Source organism: Nelumbo nucifera, chromosome 2 (assembly GCF_055504915.1).
Source record: "Nelumbo nucifera cultivar China Antique chromosome 2, China Antique-T2T, whole genome shotgun sequence".
Classification (NCBI taxonomy): Eukaryota; Viridiplantae; Streptophyta; class Magnoliopsida; order Proteales; family Nelumbonaceae; genus Nelumbo; species Nelumbo nucifera.
In genome coordinates, this window is record NC_142650.1 from 62,681,169 (window position 1) to 62,695,933 (window position 14,765).

Here is a 14,765-nt window from a genome sequence, read left to right on the forward strand (position 1 = left end):
TATTAAAACAAAGGTTTAATTATTTTAAATAACATCACATTACTTCCATAATTATAAGTTTTGGTTATTTAACTTTTCCTTGATAAATTCCATGCATCACACGGGACTAATTTATTATAAAAAAGCCTAACCCTAAATCATAAAATTTTCTATAAAAAGCAAAATTAATTTAAGAAGGCAGAGAGATTATTATTAGGGTTGGTCATCATTATTAGTTTCAGGCTAAATTTATATCACGAATGGGAAGTTGGAAGCATCATCATTTATACCTAGTGCACGTTGGTGCTGACTGCCCTTCATTTTTGACTGTAGAAAGCATACCGCATCCTTATGCCTACCTGTTGTTCTAAGTATACATGATGGTATAGCTAGGTATTCAGTTCCATAATAAGATTGGTACATGTAAGAATAAGACCACCATTCAAGATTTAAGCCCAAAGACAATTAGTAGGATCACTTCCCGGATGTTACCACTTACCACATCCTAGGAAGTCACCTCTTATGTGGGCCATGTCCCCAAGTGTATACCGATCAAACAGTTCTCAACGTTGAGGTGCATGATGACTAAAACCATGGCCTAACAGTCCATCTGTTATGTGTTTGGAGTTTGGAGAGAGAGATAATATTATAAAACCGATTCGAAGCTGTTGGCTGGTTAATTCATGAAGCTCTTTCATGTAGGTATAGGTAGGGATGTGGTGTGAGACATTGTGGGGCGGAAATGTGAATTCATCTTATGTAACTTCTTCTGTTTTATTAAAAAATTTCTAATAATGGAAATAATTTTGCCTCTGGTTTTTGGGTTAATAATTCTCAACCGTTTAGTGCGAATGAATCAACCCGTGACATTATAAATATTTAAATGGATCAGCAATTGACTAATTAATTCAATGTATCGAGTCAGGTGTTAAATGGAAAGGAATAGGTAACCGGCTCTTGAATTGAGTGGTTCGACCATTCACCATGGACCCAATCCAATTAGCCAACAAGATGAGATTCGGACTCAAGAAACGAGGTTCACGAGGCTTGATTTATTGACCCTTTTACCCCTATGGCACTCATCCACGTAAGCAAAAAACCGTCAAAGATTTTAAAGAAAACACAACCAACACTCAACAGACATGATGTTCACATTAACCATTCACAACCCATGAGGCAGGCCAACTTGGAAAAGCAATAATATCCATTACACCCTCAAAATAGGAAAACGTAACTTACTCAAAGCATTATTATTATAAAGCGTAAAAACAAAAGAACCATAATAGATGGTGCAACATTGGAAATCGTGGGGGCAAAACAGTCCTTTTCTACGCATGCATTAACCCCATTAGCAGCTCCTCTAATACAAGAATTCGAGGCCCAACTAACGAGGCTCACCACCACACGGCGCACACGTCAATCAAATTACCAAATTTATCACCAGCCCCAACTTATCAATATCCATATGGGCAAAATATAGTGCATCAACCGTATTTGGCAAAAACTACAAATATAATTATCAAAAAGAAGTATATATAATTGTCAAAAAGGGTTATTAACTATTAAGGAAAGAATAAAATGATGTATAAAACAAGAGGGTGTCAAGAAAATTGTCAATTATACCCTCAATCCATCAAACCCATAATCCCATAAGCTCAGTTTAGAAGGAGTATAAATAGTTGTATTCTTTTCAAACTGTCATATGGGCAAAAGCGTCCAATACCTACTAAGGACAAGCTAGAATGCATTAGCCGGGAAAATAGATAAATGAAGAAAAAGGGTGTAAAAAATGATAGAGAGAGAGGGGGGGGGGGGAGGGGAAGAGGAACAGATTAATAAGTTGAAGCAAATAGCAGTAAAAAAAACAAAAGAGCATCAATGATGGGGTGGAGGTGATGATGGGGTGCGTCGGTTCGAGCCAATCCAACCATCATTGCGAATCTTGGGACGGCCGAGCCCACCATCATTTAGTAAAACCAAACCCTGCATAGAAAATTCCAAGAATACCCCATGGAATGACGAGAATGCCCCCACTGCAGCCACCATCATCACATGACGGCACCCATCCATCCACCTTCTCCACAGAGAGAGAGAGAGAAAGAGTCCTCTCAGTCCAGTCCTCACAAAGGCGCAAAGCCAGCGGCCATTTAGGCCAACCAGCCACAGCCATCATCATACAACATTAAATCTTCGCCCCTTCCGGCCGCCTTCCGTGCCTTGACATGCATGATTGATGGTGGCAGATGAACGGGGCAATGTCTCCTCCCCCACTACTCCCTTCCTCTATATATTCTTTCCAATTCCTCATCCCATACAATTCATCACTCACAACTCTTCCTTTCTCTTTCCTTCTCTTTTTCTACTAATTCTACTACACACAGCATTCCACGATCAAGGTCTCATCTTCTAAGTTCTAACCATCCCAAAAAGGTGATCTTTTCTCAAAAGCTAAAGAAGGACCCCACCCCTCTCTCTCTCTCTCTCTCTCTCTCTATCCTGCCTTCTAGTTTCCTCTCTCTTCTTGCTTTTTTCTTTCTTTTTGCATCAAGGTTACTTCTGTAGTGCTATGAAAGGATTTTGTTATTTTGGGTTCCTGTTTTTCTTCTATGTTTCTCCACACTCCACAACCAATTGCACGCCTTCACCTTTTTATGTTATCGTGGAGATATCGTTTTGAAAGAAAGCTTTAAGTGTGATCTCCATACGTGAGTTTCTGTTTGAGTGAATTGAATTGAGTCTGGGGTTTCTTTTCTTGGTTAGTTTTCTATTGTTTCTTTGTTGTGCATAGGCCCGCTTTGCTTTCCTTTTTCTAGGTATGGCAATGGAAGATCTTAGAACGACAAGTATAATGTTGGAAGCTTGGAATATTTTTCCACCCAATTGGGCTTCCTTTCTTTTTTCTTTCCTTTTCTTTTTTACGTTGGTTAAGTCCTTTTAACCTAGAACATCCAGCTTTTCTATCTCTGAGGCAAGAATTGCAATATACTTATGTTTGCAGAGGCTTAGCTTGGTTTTGAGCTTACACCCTGTTTTCTTACAAACTTTATTCTTTACTTCACCGTAAAGGGAGAAGTGTGCTTTAAAATCAGTGCAAGTCTGGAGGAGTGTCACCTCTTTTATTCTAACTCTCTGTTTTCAGGCAACTCTGTTTCATTTGCTACACCAACTTCTTTCCAACTCTGTTTTTACCCCTTACCATATATTCTTCTTTCGTGGAAGCCTATTGGGGTGTACTGTAACTGAGACTGTGCATTTCTGTTATTTGGTTGGTTATCTATTTTGCAATTGAAACATTTCAATTCTTCAAGTACTTGGTCATAGTTTGTTTGGGTTTAAATTGGATTTATTCATCTTCCTCTCTTAAAAGAATAAGCAGAGGGCCTTCTCTATTAAAGTTTGTTTGGATTCTGTAGTGTACTTATAAAATCAGTTTATTTCTTCAAGAGCTAGTGTAACAGTAGTTTTCTCTGTTTTTTCCCTGTAATAACAATGTAAAAGATACTCTCTTATATACTATTCTCTGTTTACTGTTTTGGTTACAGACACTTTGCATAGTCATGGAAAGGATCAACTCAAGGCTATACCTGCAGAACTGCTACATAATCCAAGAGAATGAGAGGCTAAGAAGGAAAGCTCAGCTTCTCAACCAGGAGAATCAGGCTCTGTTATCTGAGCTGAAGAAGCAGAAGCTGGCCAATGCAAACGCCAAACCCAGCCCAAGCCTTATCCCAGACCTCAACCTCAGTTCCACCTCCAGTCTGAATACAACTAATCCCAGCAAACCCTGATAGTCTCTGGTGGATGCTGTCATTCTGACCCCTTTTTTGTGTTGCGACATAGGAGTCAAAAAGGAATAGTAGATCCAGTTTCTAGTATCTTTTGCTCCACCAGAGTACTACTTATTACCTACCCGTCTCCTTCTAATTATGTCTTCTTTCTGAATTCTGGTGTTGAGCTGATGAAATGCAGACATATAAAGCTGTACCAGAGAGGCAAAAGGAATATAATATTTTTATATGGTCTTAAATTGAAGTTTCTGTTATCAGATTTTATTATCTTCTCTCTTTTACTTTTATCTTCTAATTACACTACACGTTTAAGATTGATTAAGTGGTTAAAACAAGGGCAACATCTCCATATATAACAGTCGAATTTCTATAGGGAATTAAGGAAAATGAATGATGGTTACATGGTTCCTGACATTGGAATCATTGAATCCAAACCATTCACTTGGTATCAATAGGAAATTTGGAACATATTGGCTACAAAATATTTTGAAATGAAGACAAAACCGACTACAGTGATCTGCAGCCCCTCAAATAGTCCTTTTTTCTCAATTTTTTCTTTGAAGCATGGGATCCAACATAGGTTTTTCTATGGAGATCGTGTCCACAGGAAGGAATGATGGGAAGATCTAATCAGAGGTAACATCACATATTCAGAGGAGTCAATGGAGGTCATCTTAGTTTGAAAAACAAAGAACTCAATCACTCATCACCATAATAAGGGCATCAGGATATGACGTGGTTTCAAACTCAGCTCCGACCATCATCAAAATCAATCTGACAAACATCATTTCAAATCTAACATATTTAGAACTTAAGCTCAAACAAGTCAAAGGAAAGGAAAGAAGAAAAGGCTGGCGGAAAGAGAGTCCCTATGACTATTAAGTGCCCCGTACGATATCCCAAAACCAACTCAATTCAAATTTTCATTAAAATGACTGATTGGCCCTTAGGTTTACATGCATGGTTCCTCAAGGAATAGGGTAAATTTTGGAAGAATTGTCCTGATGACTTCCGGGTCTTATAACTTGTCTTCAATGATGAAGCCACTAGTATAGACCAGGGAAGAAGTTGACAAGAGTTAAAATATATGATTATATTCTCTGTCTCCATATGAGGGAAATGTTTAGAATTCATAATTGTCTCAATAAGCTTCCAAATTTGAGCTTCTGATCATCTTGAAAACCCATAAACTGCTTTTTGACTATGGCTGCAATTTGGACTAGCGAATCTAAACCCAACTCCAAAAAATTAGGGTTGGGTTGAATTTCGGGTTAGGGTTGAAAAGTATGAATCTGATGTATTTATGCATGTAATTAAATACTTGTGTATATGCAGATTCATTATTCATGCATGTTTGTATATGCTTATATGTTTATGTATTTTGGGTTAAGAAGTTTTAGTTTATGTATACATATTTATCTACTTATGTATACATAATTGTATATGTTTATGTATTTTTTTAGTTACAAGTATACTTGTGTATACATATTTATCTATGTAAACATGTATGTATTTATATGTTAAGAAGTTTTCTGAAAGATGATACTGTTCTTTAACACATAAATGCTAATATTAAATTAACATAAACCCAATCTAAAAAATAAGTAAATTTGACTAAAGAAAATAGAGAAGTCCAGCCAACCCGATCCTAACCTAACCCCAGAATTTTGGAATTGGATTAGGGTTAGGGTTGACTTGCAGACCTATTTGTAACCCAAGTTCAAACCCATAAAGATCTTCAAAGAGTATCATTGGCCAATGACCGTGGAGTCTGTAAGACAAAAAATTTCTCATTTTAATTTCCCTCCACCACTCATAAGGAAAAATAAGGTAAAAGAGGCTTTCTCTACCATCAAACATCTTTTAAGTGTTTTATTATTATTATTATTATTATTATTATTATTATTATTATTAGGGTTAGGGTTAGAAATGTTTCTCAATTATGTAAGGCCCCATTTGGTTTGTGGGAATAGGGGTCTGGAATTGGAATCGGAATGGGTTATTCCGATTTCAATGGAACCGGAATCCCATTCCCATTCTTGTTGGAATGACATTCCCCCATTTGAAGGAATGGCCATTCCCTGCTCCTTTCTTGAAAATGAAATCTCATTCTTACTGATTCTAATTTTCATTCTCATTCCTGTCTGAAATAAACGATTCTAATTCCGATTTTAAAAGTTTTCGATTCTAATTCCAGATGTGAACCAAATGAACCCTAAGTTTCTGTTGACAGAAAAAGAAATCTTGACTGACGCATGGGATAAATTGTGGCTTGAGATTATGTATGCAACCATCTCAACAGTTGTGTTTTAACCTTTTTCTCCCCTTTTTTCTTTCCTTGTCCAAGGAACGAATAGAATATTTTAGATGGTTTCATCATACCGTTGAACAGTGGATCACCTGTCCAACTGCCCACATGTACAGAAGAGCTGTCTATTAAGAGTTATGACTCGGGCTTAAGACTACCAGTGGAAAACATGTAGAGACAGTCTTCAAAGAGTAAGACAAAAGGGGGTACTTGTGCATTGAAATCTGAGCAATGCCACAATCTACGGTACGGATACCAACACCTGAAGCATGGGGTCAACTGTTGATCCTTTTCCCTATCGTTTCTCACTATAAATTCCCACATCGAAATGAACAAGCTTGCGAATTATTACGGTTCCAAGCATCCCCACTAGCGCAATATGAAGATTTTGATCAGAAAATGAAATGAAAAAGAGAAAAAAAGCACAAAACTGCCAAGCCCAAGAGGGTCAAGATATTATGGGCTCAAGCTCAATCCAAAAGCAACTGGCTTGGATGGGCCCATTTGTTATACAAGACGGGGGTAGCATCTCTCCACAAGCCATTCAAACAAATATAATCTAAAGTCCAAGAGAGATTGCAAAGGTTAAGGGAAACATAACCATCGAAAGAAGAGTGAGATTTGTTCCCAAGTCAATCTGCTGCTTTGTTAGTTTCCTGAAGCACGTGTCTATACCCAAATCCTTTCTCATGTTTTTCTTTCAGCTGCAAGCAATCTTCTACAATATTTCTTAGGGTCCATGGAGAGAGAATCTGACCTTTGAGACAAGAAATGACGAACTTCGAATCCCCTTGGAGAATCTGTAAATTTTGATGCCAAATTGTGAGTTTCTCAAGCCGCCCAAGCTTCCGCTGCGTTGATACATGAAATTCCTAACGAGTATCCTTTTAGTCCAGAATCTTGCCCAAATAATCTTTCGCAATAGCAACCACAACACAATTTTCATTACTAGCGCGGGATGAACATAAATGATTCCTTAACTTTCATAAAACAGTCTGAGCTCAAAGTTGTATGGACCATACCACTAGAGCTTAAGATTTAGTCGGTATTCCTACTGAGACAGATAAGCACTGAGAATAATCAAAGCTTAAGATCGATTCATTTGGTCGTTTTATCTTGATTTACTAATATTAGAATGAGGTCAAGGATTTTACATGCTACTAACTTGGAAGCTTAAACGAATCCAAGATTTCTTCTTGTGCTACAGCTTTTAGAGTTGAAGTATCATTAATTGGAATCTGAGCGCTTTAGCTGTTCCACGTGCTGTGGAATCAATGATAAGGTTTCATGCCAGTATTAAATACATAGGACCCACATCTTTTACAATGGCCCAATGACTTTATTACTGGCGTGGAACCTCATCGTTGGTTCCACAGCCTATTAAATAGCTAAAGTGTTCAACTAAACCTTGCTCCGTTAATTGAGCTCAAGCCCAAATCTCAATCAGTTAACATTTAACAATCTCAATGTGTCAACCATTGTAACTGGTTTCACCTCCTTCAATTTTACTAAGTGGACTAGGACCATGTTTGGGAGTGCTTAAAAATAAGTGCTTATTTATGTCATTAAGCACTTATTGGTATTTGGGAAATAAGCCTGAAATAAATGCTTATTTTAAAAATAAGGACTTATTTTTTAAGCCCAAATTTTCAGCTTTTTTAAGTGCTTATACAATAAGCACTTATTCAACTTTTTTTATTTCAAAATTATCCTTAGTTGAATTTTAAAATACCACTTATTAAATTATCCCTAGTTGAATTTTCTAGAAGTATTTTTATGAAAGCACTTTCATAAAAGTGCTTTTGTAAAAGTGCTTTCAATAAAGTATTTTTATAAAAGTAATTTAATAAAAGTTCTTTCAAAGGATATATTTTGAAAATTTGAAAGAAAATGAAAGATAAAATAGTCACAAATGCTTATTTAAGCGCTTATTAGAGAAAAAGACTACCAAACACCCAATACAAAACAAGTGTTTATTTTAAAAAATAATCACTTGAAAAAGTTGGGTGCCAAATGCAAATAAGTGTTTATAAGCACTTATATTTAACTTAAGCACTCCCAAGCATGGCTTAGGATGGGTTTGAGAAAGGAAAACATATCTTTTACTCTTTTCTTGAGAGGTTATTATGTAGATTCTCGCAATGGAAACTTCCTGCATTGATCAAGCAAATATATATGCAGCTAGCCTAATGTATTGGACACTATACCTACTAATAGGTATTAGCTCAGTATTTCCAACTTTGTTTCTCAATCCCAAGGTTGTGTTTAGTTTGAAGAAAAAAAAATAGGGAAAGGAAGGGAAAGGTAGGAAAACCCTTACAAACCTTGTACACCTTTCCTTATGTTTCCCTTCCTTTCCTTGCATTTTCCTTCAAACCAAACATGGCCAAAGACATGAAACCATCCCTGGAAATAAAAGTTAGACTATATTATAGATCTATGGAAATTTAGATGAAAGAGGAATTGGTTGGAGATCGCATTGGCATCTCCCACAGGTGCCCCACGTGCACATGCTTGGGTGCATTGGAAACGAGATCACATCTCCACCCCACAGTACATCTCCGTCGTGTATTGGAAACATCTCCCGATGATGACATCATTGGGACTAGTACTATCACTGGAAGATATTCCCAATACATGGTGGGGATGTGCTGTGGGGCGTTGTGGGGCAGAGATGTAAACTCAATGGAAACATATTATTGAGAGATATTTCTAATACACGATTCAGATATGCTGTGGGGCGCGCTGTGTAGGGTGCCAATTGGTTGTCACCAATTTCTACAAGTTTCTAAACTATGCCGTTTAAGTGGCAGCACAGGATTCTTAAATTAGCAACTCTATGGCTATCAATTCCTTGTACGAAAATTCTAGTAAAGGGAATGCCATCAATAAGGAAATTTAGCATTTGGATGTTTCCCAAATTCTACTTATATCTTTATCTTTTTGACCATCAACAATAAATAGTAATTGAAGTAATAAGAGAGCATAAAGAACTGTATAATGACATAAAGATGGACAAGAAAAGAGGCATCCCAAAACTGTACAAACTAGGAGTCCACCTCTTACTAGAGTTCTCAAGTTCTCCAATGACTCCGGTGAAAATGCTCTACACTTGATTAATGTAATTCTACCAGATGGATTTCATTGTCCTATTTGGTACTTTCTTGCAGAGAGTAGTGTTGCCTATTTTAGTTGGGTGTTTGGGCATCCACATGTATAAGAAAGCTATCATCCAAATGAAGATAACCATCATACCCCATTTCACAATTTCACAAATGGAGTGGAGACAACCAAAATGATGCCAATGTTCGGTGGACTGTGCTGTGGATCCACACCTGGCCTCATCCAAAAGAAAAGGTGAGCAATTAAAAGCCTCAGTGGTCTAAATCCTCTAGGAAACTTGTAGGAAAGAAGACAAAAATAGATGAAATTGTAGGAAACTTGTAGGAAAGAAGACAAAAATAGATGAAATTGGGATCTCAGTTATTCTTTGAAAATTCATGAAGTTGTTAATTCTCCGTTATTCTTTGAATTTGGGATCTCAGTTTTTTCAATTCATTCTGGCATGTGTATTATCCAGATATGACAAGGACACATCTGGATATAGTATTGGAGATGAAATTTACACTAAAAATTGAAGTACCCAACGGCACCCTTGAACAGGTATCAGGTACCCAACCAAGAAAGACAAAATCTGTGTAAGAAACAGTGCCCTATCGGACTTTAAGCCCCACTCATCATTCCCATTTAGCAAATGAAATCTAACACCTACTAGTTGTCTTTTTGCATTAGCTGAACCAAAGGTAGAGGGTTGAAAAGATTGTAATCCATCACCATTTGCATTAGCTTTGCAATTCTCTAGTACTATATTTGCATAGTATGGGATTAAGAAACCTTGTCATTACAATCAGGTTATAGAATAAACAAGAATTTCTTAATGCAATACACTCTGTCAAGGATTTTACCTTGAATGTCCCGATATGCAGTGATATAGGTATATCTAAAGTAATAATTAAATATTATGTTGTAGTGCCTATTTGAAGAAACAAATAGTTTCTTCTACTCCTTCCAAGATGTCAATCAAATTATCCTTAATTACTCCACGCATGTAAGATAAAAAGATGTTGGCATGTTTCATAAAGAACTTCCTCCTCAAATAAAAGCATGTTCCCTAATTAACAAGAAAAGGAAGAAAAAAAAATAAGAATTCATCAATTACAATCAGTGGTTTAAAAACACTAGGCACAAGGGGAGACACATGCCTTTTTGAAGTATGATGCAAAATTTGTAAAAATAAAATGAAAAAGAACAAAATAAATAAGAATATAAAAAGTGCAAACTTTAATTTTAAACTAAATGTCAGAAAGCCTATTAGCTCAAATTAAAATACATAAACATAATATATAAAACACATTCAAAGTGAAAATGCAAAAGTAAAATTAGACAAATTCGAGCACTCAACAATTCAATAATGCCAAACTTTCAGTTTCTTTATTTCTTTCCTAATTGCATTACTTCGAATAGGTGATGTTAAATATCTTTCATTTCTAATTCTATGATCTACATAAGTACCAAGCCGCTTGAGGCAAGTCCAAACAAGTCCATGCTAGGGTCTTAAACTTTGCAATTTGTAGGAATGGCAATGGTGCTAGGCAGGTCCAGATTTTGCCTGCCCTTTACCTGACCTCGAATTCAAATTCCCTACCCCGAACCTCAACAGGACTAAAAATCCTAACCCCATCCCCGTCCCCACGGGGATTGCCCCGCCCCACCTTGGTCATTCTTACTTGTATACTTGTTAATTTATTTTTTATTTTTTTGAAACCTACCTAGAACTATTTTATATTATGTAATATAATATATTAATAATTATATATATTATGTTTTATAATATAGTCGGGGCAGGGTGGCCAAATACTGTCCCCAAACCCCAATCAATGGCCAAAAAACCTGCCCCGATTGGGGCGGGGCAGGGTGGGGCCCCATGGGAACGGGTGAAATTGCCATCTCTACAATTTGGTAATGGAAGGTGAAAGAGTTCAATTTAGTTGAGACGACAAAATTATTAGTATATCATCCTCATTGCTTCCTGCCAATAATTTCATGTTGGCAAAGACTGAGCAACCATTATTACTATGGGAATATGAATCAGTTCGAGGAGGATCCTATCACTGAAACACCTCCCACCAGATTCTGAACAGATCGCTTCTACAGAAACCACAGAGGTTCCAGATTCACAACTGCTCATGTGTTGCCAAATATTTTACATGAGCATGCAGTGCAAAAATAGAAAATAAAACCAGCAAATGTTCATTAAATTCAATAAAAGAAAATATTTTCTTTTCTTTTGTTTAAAAGATACCAACTTTAAAATATAGATTCCTTTGAACAGCAGATGCCATCTCTGTAGTTTAGAGTTGATCTTCAAGGTTAACTTGTGCCAGTTTCCCATTTTTTCTTTATTATATTCTATTTAACCTCTTCTATTATCTTTTCGTTGGCATTTGCATGAACCCAATACATAGTAAAGAAAAAATGATATAACTCTCTTAAAATAAAAGGAGTATTTTTCACTCCAAAGCTGGTCCAGCTATACTTTATTTGCTCTGCAACTTTAAATTTAAATGTGTTCTAATATTTATGTTAGATGATGCCAAGGAACAACAAACAACCTGGATCCAAAACAGAACATCTTCCAGAAGGCGAACTTTGCCCAATTTTTTTTTTTGATAAGGACAAATTTTCGGTAAAATAAAAGATAACAGATTACAGATGCTGGTGAAGAGATTTCACCCCTAGTAAGAGAACAATTACCAAAACAACAAAAAATGGAAAAAAAAACAGCAAAATCTACAATGAGCTACCTTAATCAGCCAGACTATATGAAATTTTAAGGTTTACCGTTCACAAGATTTGCTATAGTTATGGGGAAAAATCACACTGAACAACAAACACAATAGCGAAACACGCATTCACTGCCTAATTACCCATATAAATAATAAAAAACTTATTAAAAAAGAGGGTTCTATACCCAATGACAACTGCTTGCTTGTCTCCTATAATGAACAAAATCTGCTTAAGGCACTATTGGATATTGGGACATGATCATCTTCTCCATATCGTCACTACTACCTCTGAGTTCTTAATATTCATTTTCATTTACATCTTTTTTCGCCACTAAATCAAGAAACAATGCTATATCCATGTTGCTTTAATATATAATTTTAGGTTAGATTTCTAAGCTAAGAGCAAAAGATATAAACATGACTTGTGAGGATAAAACATGAGACAGAAAATTTCAACCACAGTTAAGACCTTTTAGTCCATCTAAACGAAATAGTCTTGCTGTAAAACATCAGAGTTTGAACTCCAAAGCCTGTCCTTCAAGATATGCTTTGCTAGCATGTTTAATACAAGATGAATTGCCTCTTTCTGAGGGTGGTCACTGTCTCCAACTAAAAATTCATGACTCTTACCATCTACCTCTATGATACTTGAGCCAGGGGCCTTTCTAATACCTTTCTCCTCCATCAGTTTCCTTATTCCAGTTACATGTTTCCATCTATCATTTGTTGCATATATGTTGGAGAGAAGAACGTAGACACCACTATCTTTGGATTCAAGATCAAGTAGGTTGTTTAAGATCTTTTGGGAAAGCTCAATTTCTCCATGGGCCTTGCAACCACTAAGGAGAGCTCCCCATATGAGTACATCAGGTGGCATTGGCATAGTCCTGATGAGTTCCTGCGCTTCATTCAAGAGTCCTGCTCGACCAAGCAAATCAACCATACATCCATAGTGTTCTATCCTTGGTGCGATGTTGTAGTCCCCACCAATCATTTGATAAAAGAATTTGCGGCCTTCATCAACTAAGCCAGAATGACAACAGGCAGTAAGAATGGCTAGAAATGTCACTTCATTAGGCCTCACTTTGATACGAACCATTTGCTCAAAATATTTGAGCACCTCCTTGCCATGACCATGCATGGCTAAGCCACCCAGCAATGCATTCCATGTAGAGACATTTCTATGCTGCATCTTATGAAAGATGTGCAATGCCATATCCATACACCCACACTTTGCATACATGTCAATCATCGCAGTTCCAACATGAGTATCACATTCAATGCCCTTACGTTCATTGTACTCATGGACCCATTTTCCAAAATCCAATGCTCCTAGACCTGCACAGGCAGTGAGCACACTAGATATGGTAACCTTATCAGGTTCGACACCTGACATTTGCATTGCACGAAAGACCTCCAATGCCTCCTTGGGGCACTGCCATTGGACTAATCCGCTTATCAGACTTGTCCAAGAAAAAATATCTCTTTCAGGAATCTCCTCAAATACTTTCTTTGCATCCCCCAGACGACCACACTTTGCATACATATCCAGAAGAGCATTTCCAACTACCAAAGGCATTTCAAATTCACCTCTGACAATCAACCCATGGATTGCCATACCCATACCCAGATCACCCAGCTGCCCACAAGCAACAAAAACACTAACTAGAGTCGCCATGTTCGGCTTCACATCCATCCTCGAAAACAAAGCCAGTGCATCACCACAAAGCCCTGTCCTCACATACCCAGAAATCAAAGCAGTCCAGGAGACAACATCTCTAACGGGCATTCCATCAAACAATTTGCTCGCACAATGGTATTCACCACAAAGTCCATAGAAATGCAGAAGCGAATTCTGGACGTATAGATCACTTAGAAAACCCATCTTAGCAACGACCCCATGAACCTGCTTACCCTCAACAATCCCCAAAACCTTGGAGCAGGATTTCAGAACCACGGGGAAAGTATACATATCAGGCAAAAACCCATTTCGTACAATCTTTCTATACACCAGAATTGCCGCCTGTGGCTTATTGCTTACGGCATAAGCTGACACCAATGAATTAAAAGCGAAAGAGCTCCGGTGGTAGTGAATTTGATTCAGGAACTCGCAGGCATACTCGAAATCAGCATAACTTGCAAAGAATGCAATGCTCTTGCCGAGTACTAGGACGTTTCCATCTTGGATGATGCCAGAGGTGACTAGTTGTGAATGAATTTGGTTGAACGATTTTAGACAGTTACATCTATCAATGAGATTAAGAAGGGCCCACTCCAGAGATCGTGGAGCCCTGTTCATGCTAAGCAAATCTGGCTTTCATGGGCTTGTGTATCACTATATCGTCTTCATTTACATCATATTCATCGTGTTCGTCGTTGTTGTTGGGTTCACTCGTTCATTACCAGAGAAGGTACGGGCCAGCGTGATTGGGTTCACTCACAAATGGGCGCCTCACAGGCACATCCATCGTGCATTAGGAGCATCCCCGTACATAGATGCTCCCAATCCATGGGAGGATGTGCGTGTGAAGTCGGTGTGAGGCGTCCTATGTTAGGAGCAGATCCAGTGTCGGGTGACTGTTGACTTGTTGCCATTTAACGCAAGATTGGAATCCTCCAACGGTTGAAAAGCATCCTGGCAGCACGCCCCCAGCCCCAGGACTTAATGGGCCCATAGTTTGTCACGTATGTTACGGTAATAGGATCAGGATCCACTCATCCACATCTACCATCTAAGGAATCTGATCATCCTGGAGATAATGGGGGTATTAATTTTGATGCACCACCTGTGCAAGTGAATCTAATTAGGGCTCTAGGTAGATCTGATCATGGGTCGGGTAACCC

The 14,765-nt window shown here is 37.6% G+C and overlaps 2 protein-coding genes across 4 annotated transcripts; one reads left to right on the plus strand and one right to left on the minus strand.

Annotated features, from left to right (window-relative positions):
* The first annotated feature begins 1,822 nt into the window (after positions 1-1,822).
* LOC104607700 (protein LITTLE ZIPPER 4) lies at positions 1,823-4,009 on the plus strand. Of its 3 annotated transcripts, none has more exons than XM_010273393.3 (2): positions 1,823-2,409; positions 3,522-4,009. In XM_010273393.3, exon 2 carries the CDS (start codon positions 3,537-3,539, stop codon positions 3,765-3,767), a length of 231 nt encoding a protein of 76 aa, XP_010271695.1. In that variant the 5' UTR covers positions 1,823-2,409; positions 3,522-3,536; the 3' UTR covers positions 3,768-4,009. The 3 variants fall into 3 exon arrangements, with proteins under 3 accessions (XP_010271695.1, XP_010271697.1, XP_010271696.1); XM_010273395.3 differs by lacking the exon at positions 1,823-2,409 and adding an exon at positions 2,440-2,684; XM_010273394.3 differs by lacking the exon at positions 1,823-2,409 and adding an exon at positions 2,731-3,244.
* Positions 4,010-12,171: 8,162 nt separating this feature from the next.
* On the minus strand, positions 12,172-14,467 carry LOC104607750 (Pentatricopeptide repeat (PPR-like) superfamily protein). Its single transcript, XM_010273444.3, has one exon. The coding sequence runs from the start codon at positions 14,218-14,220 to the stop codon at positions 12,403-12,405; it is 1,818 nt and encodes a 605-aa protein (XP_010271746.1). The 5' UTR covers positions 14,221-14,467; the 3' UTR covers positions 12,172-12,402.
* Between the last annotated feature and the right edge of the window lie 298 nt (positions 14,468-14,765).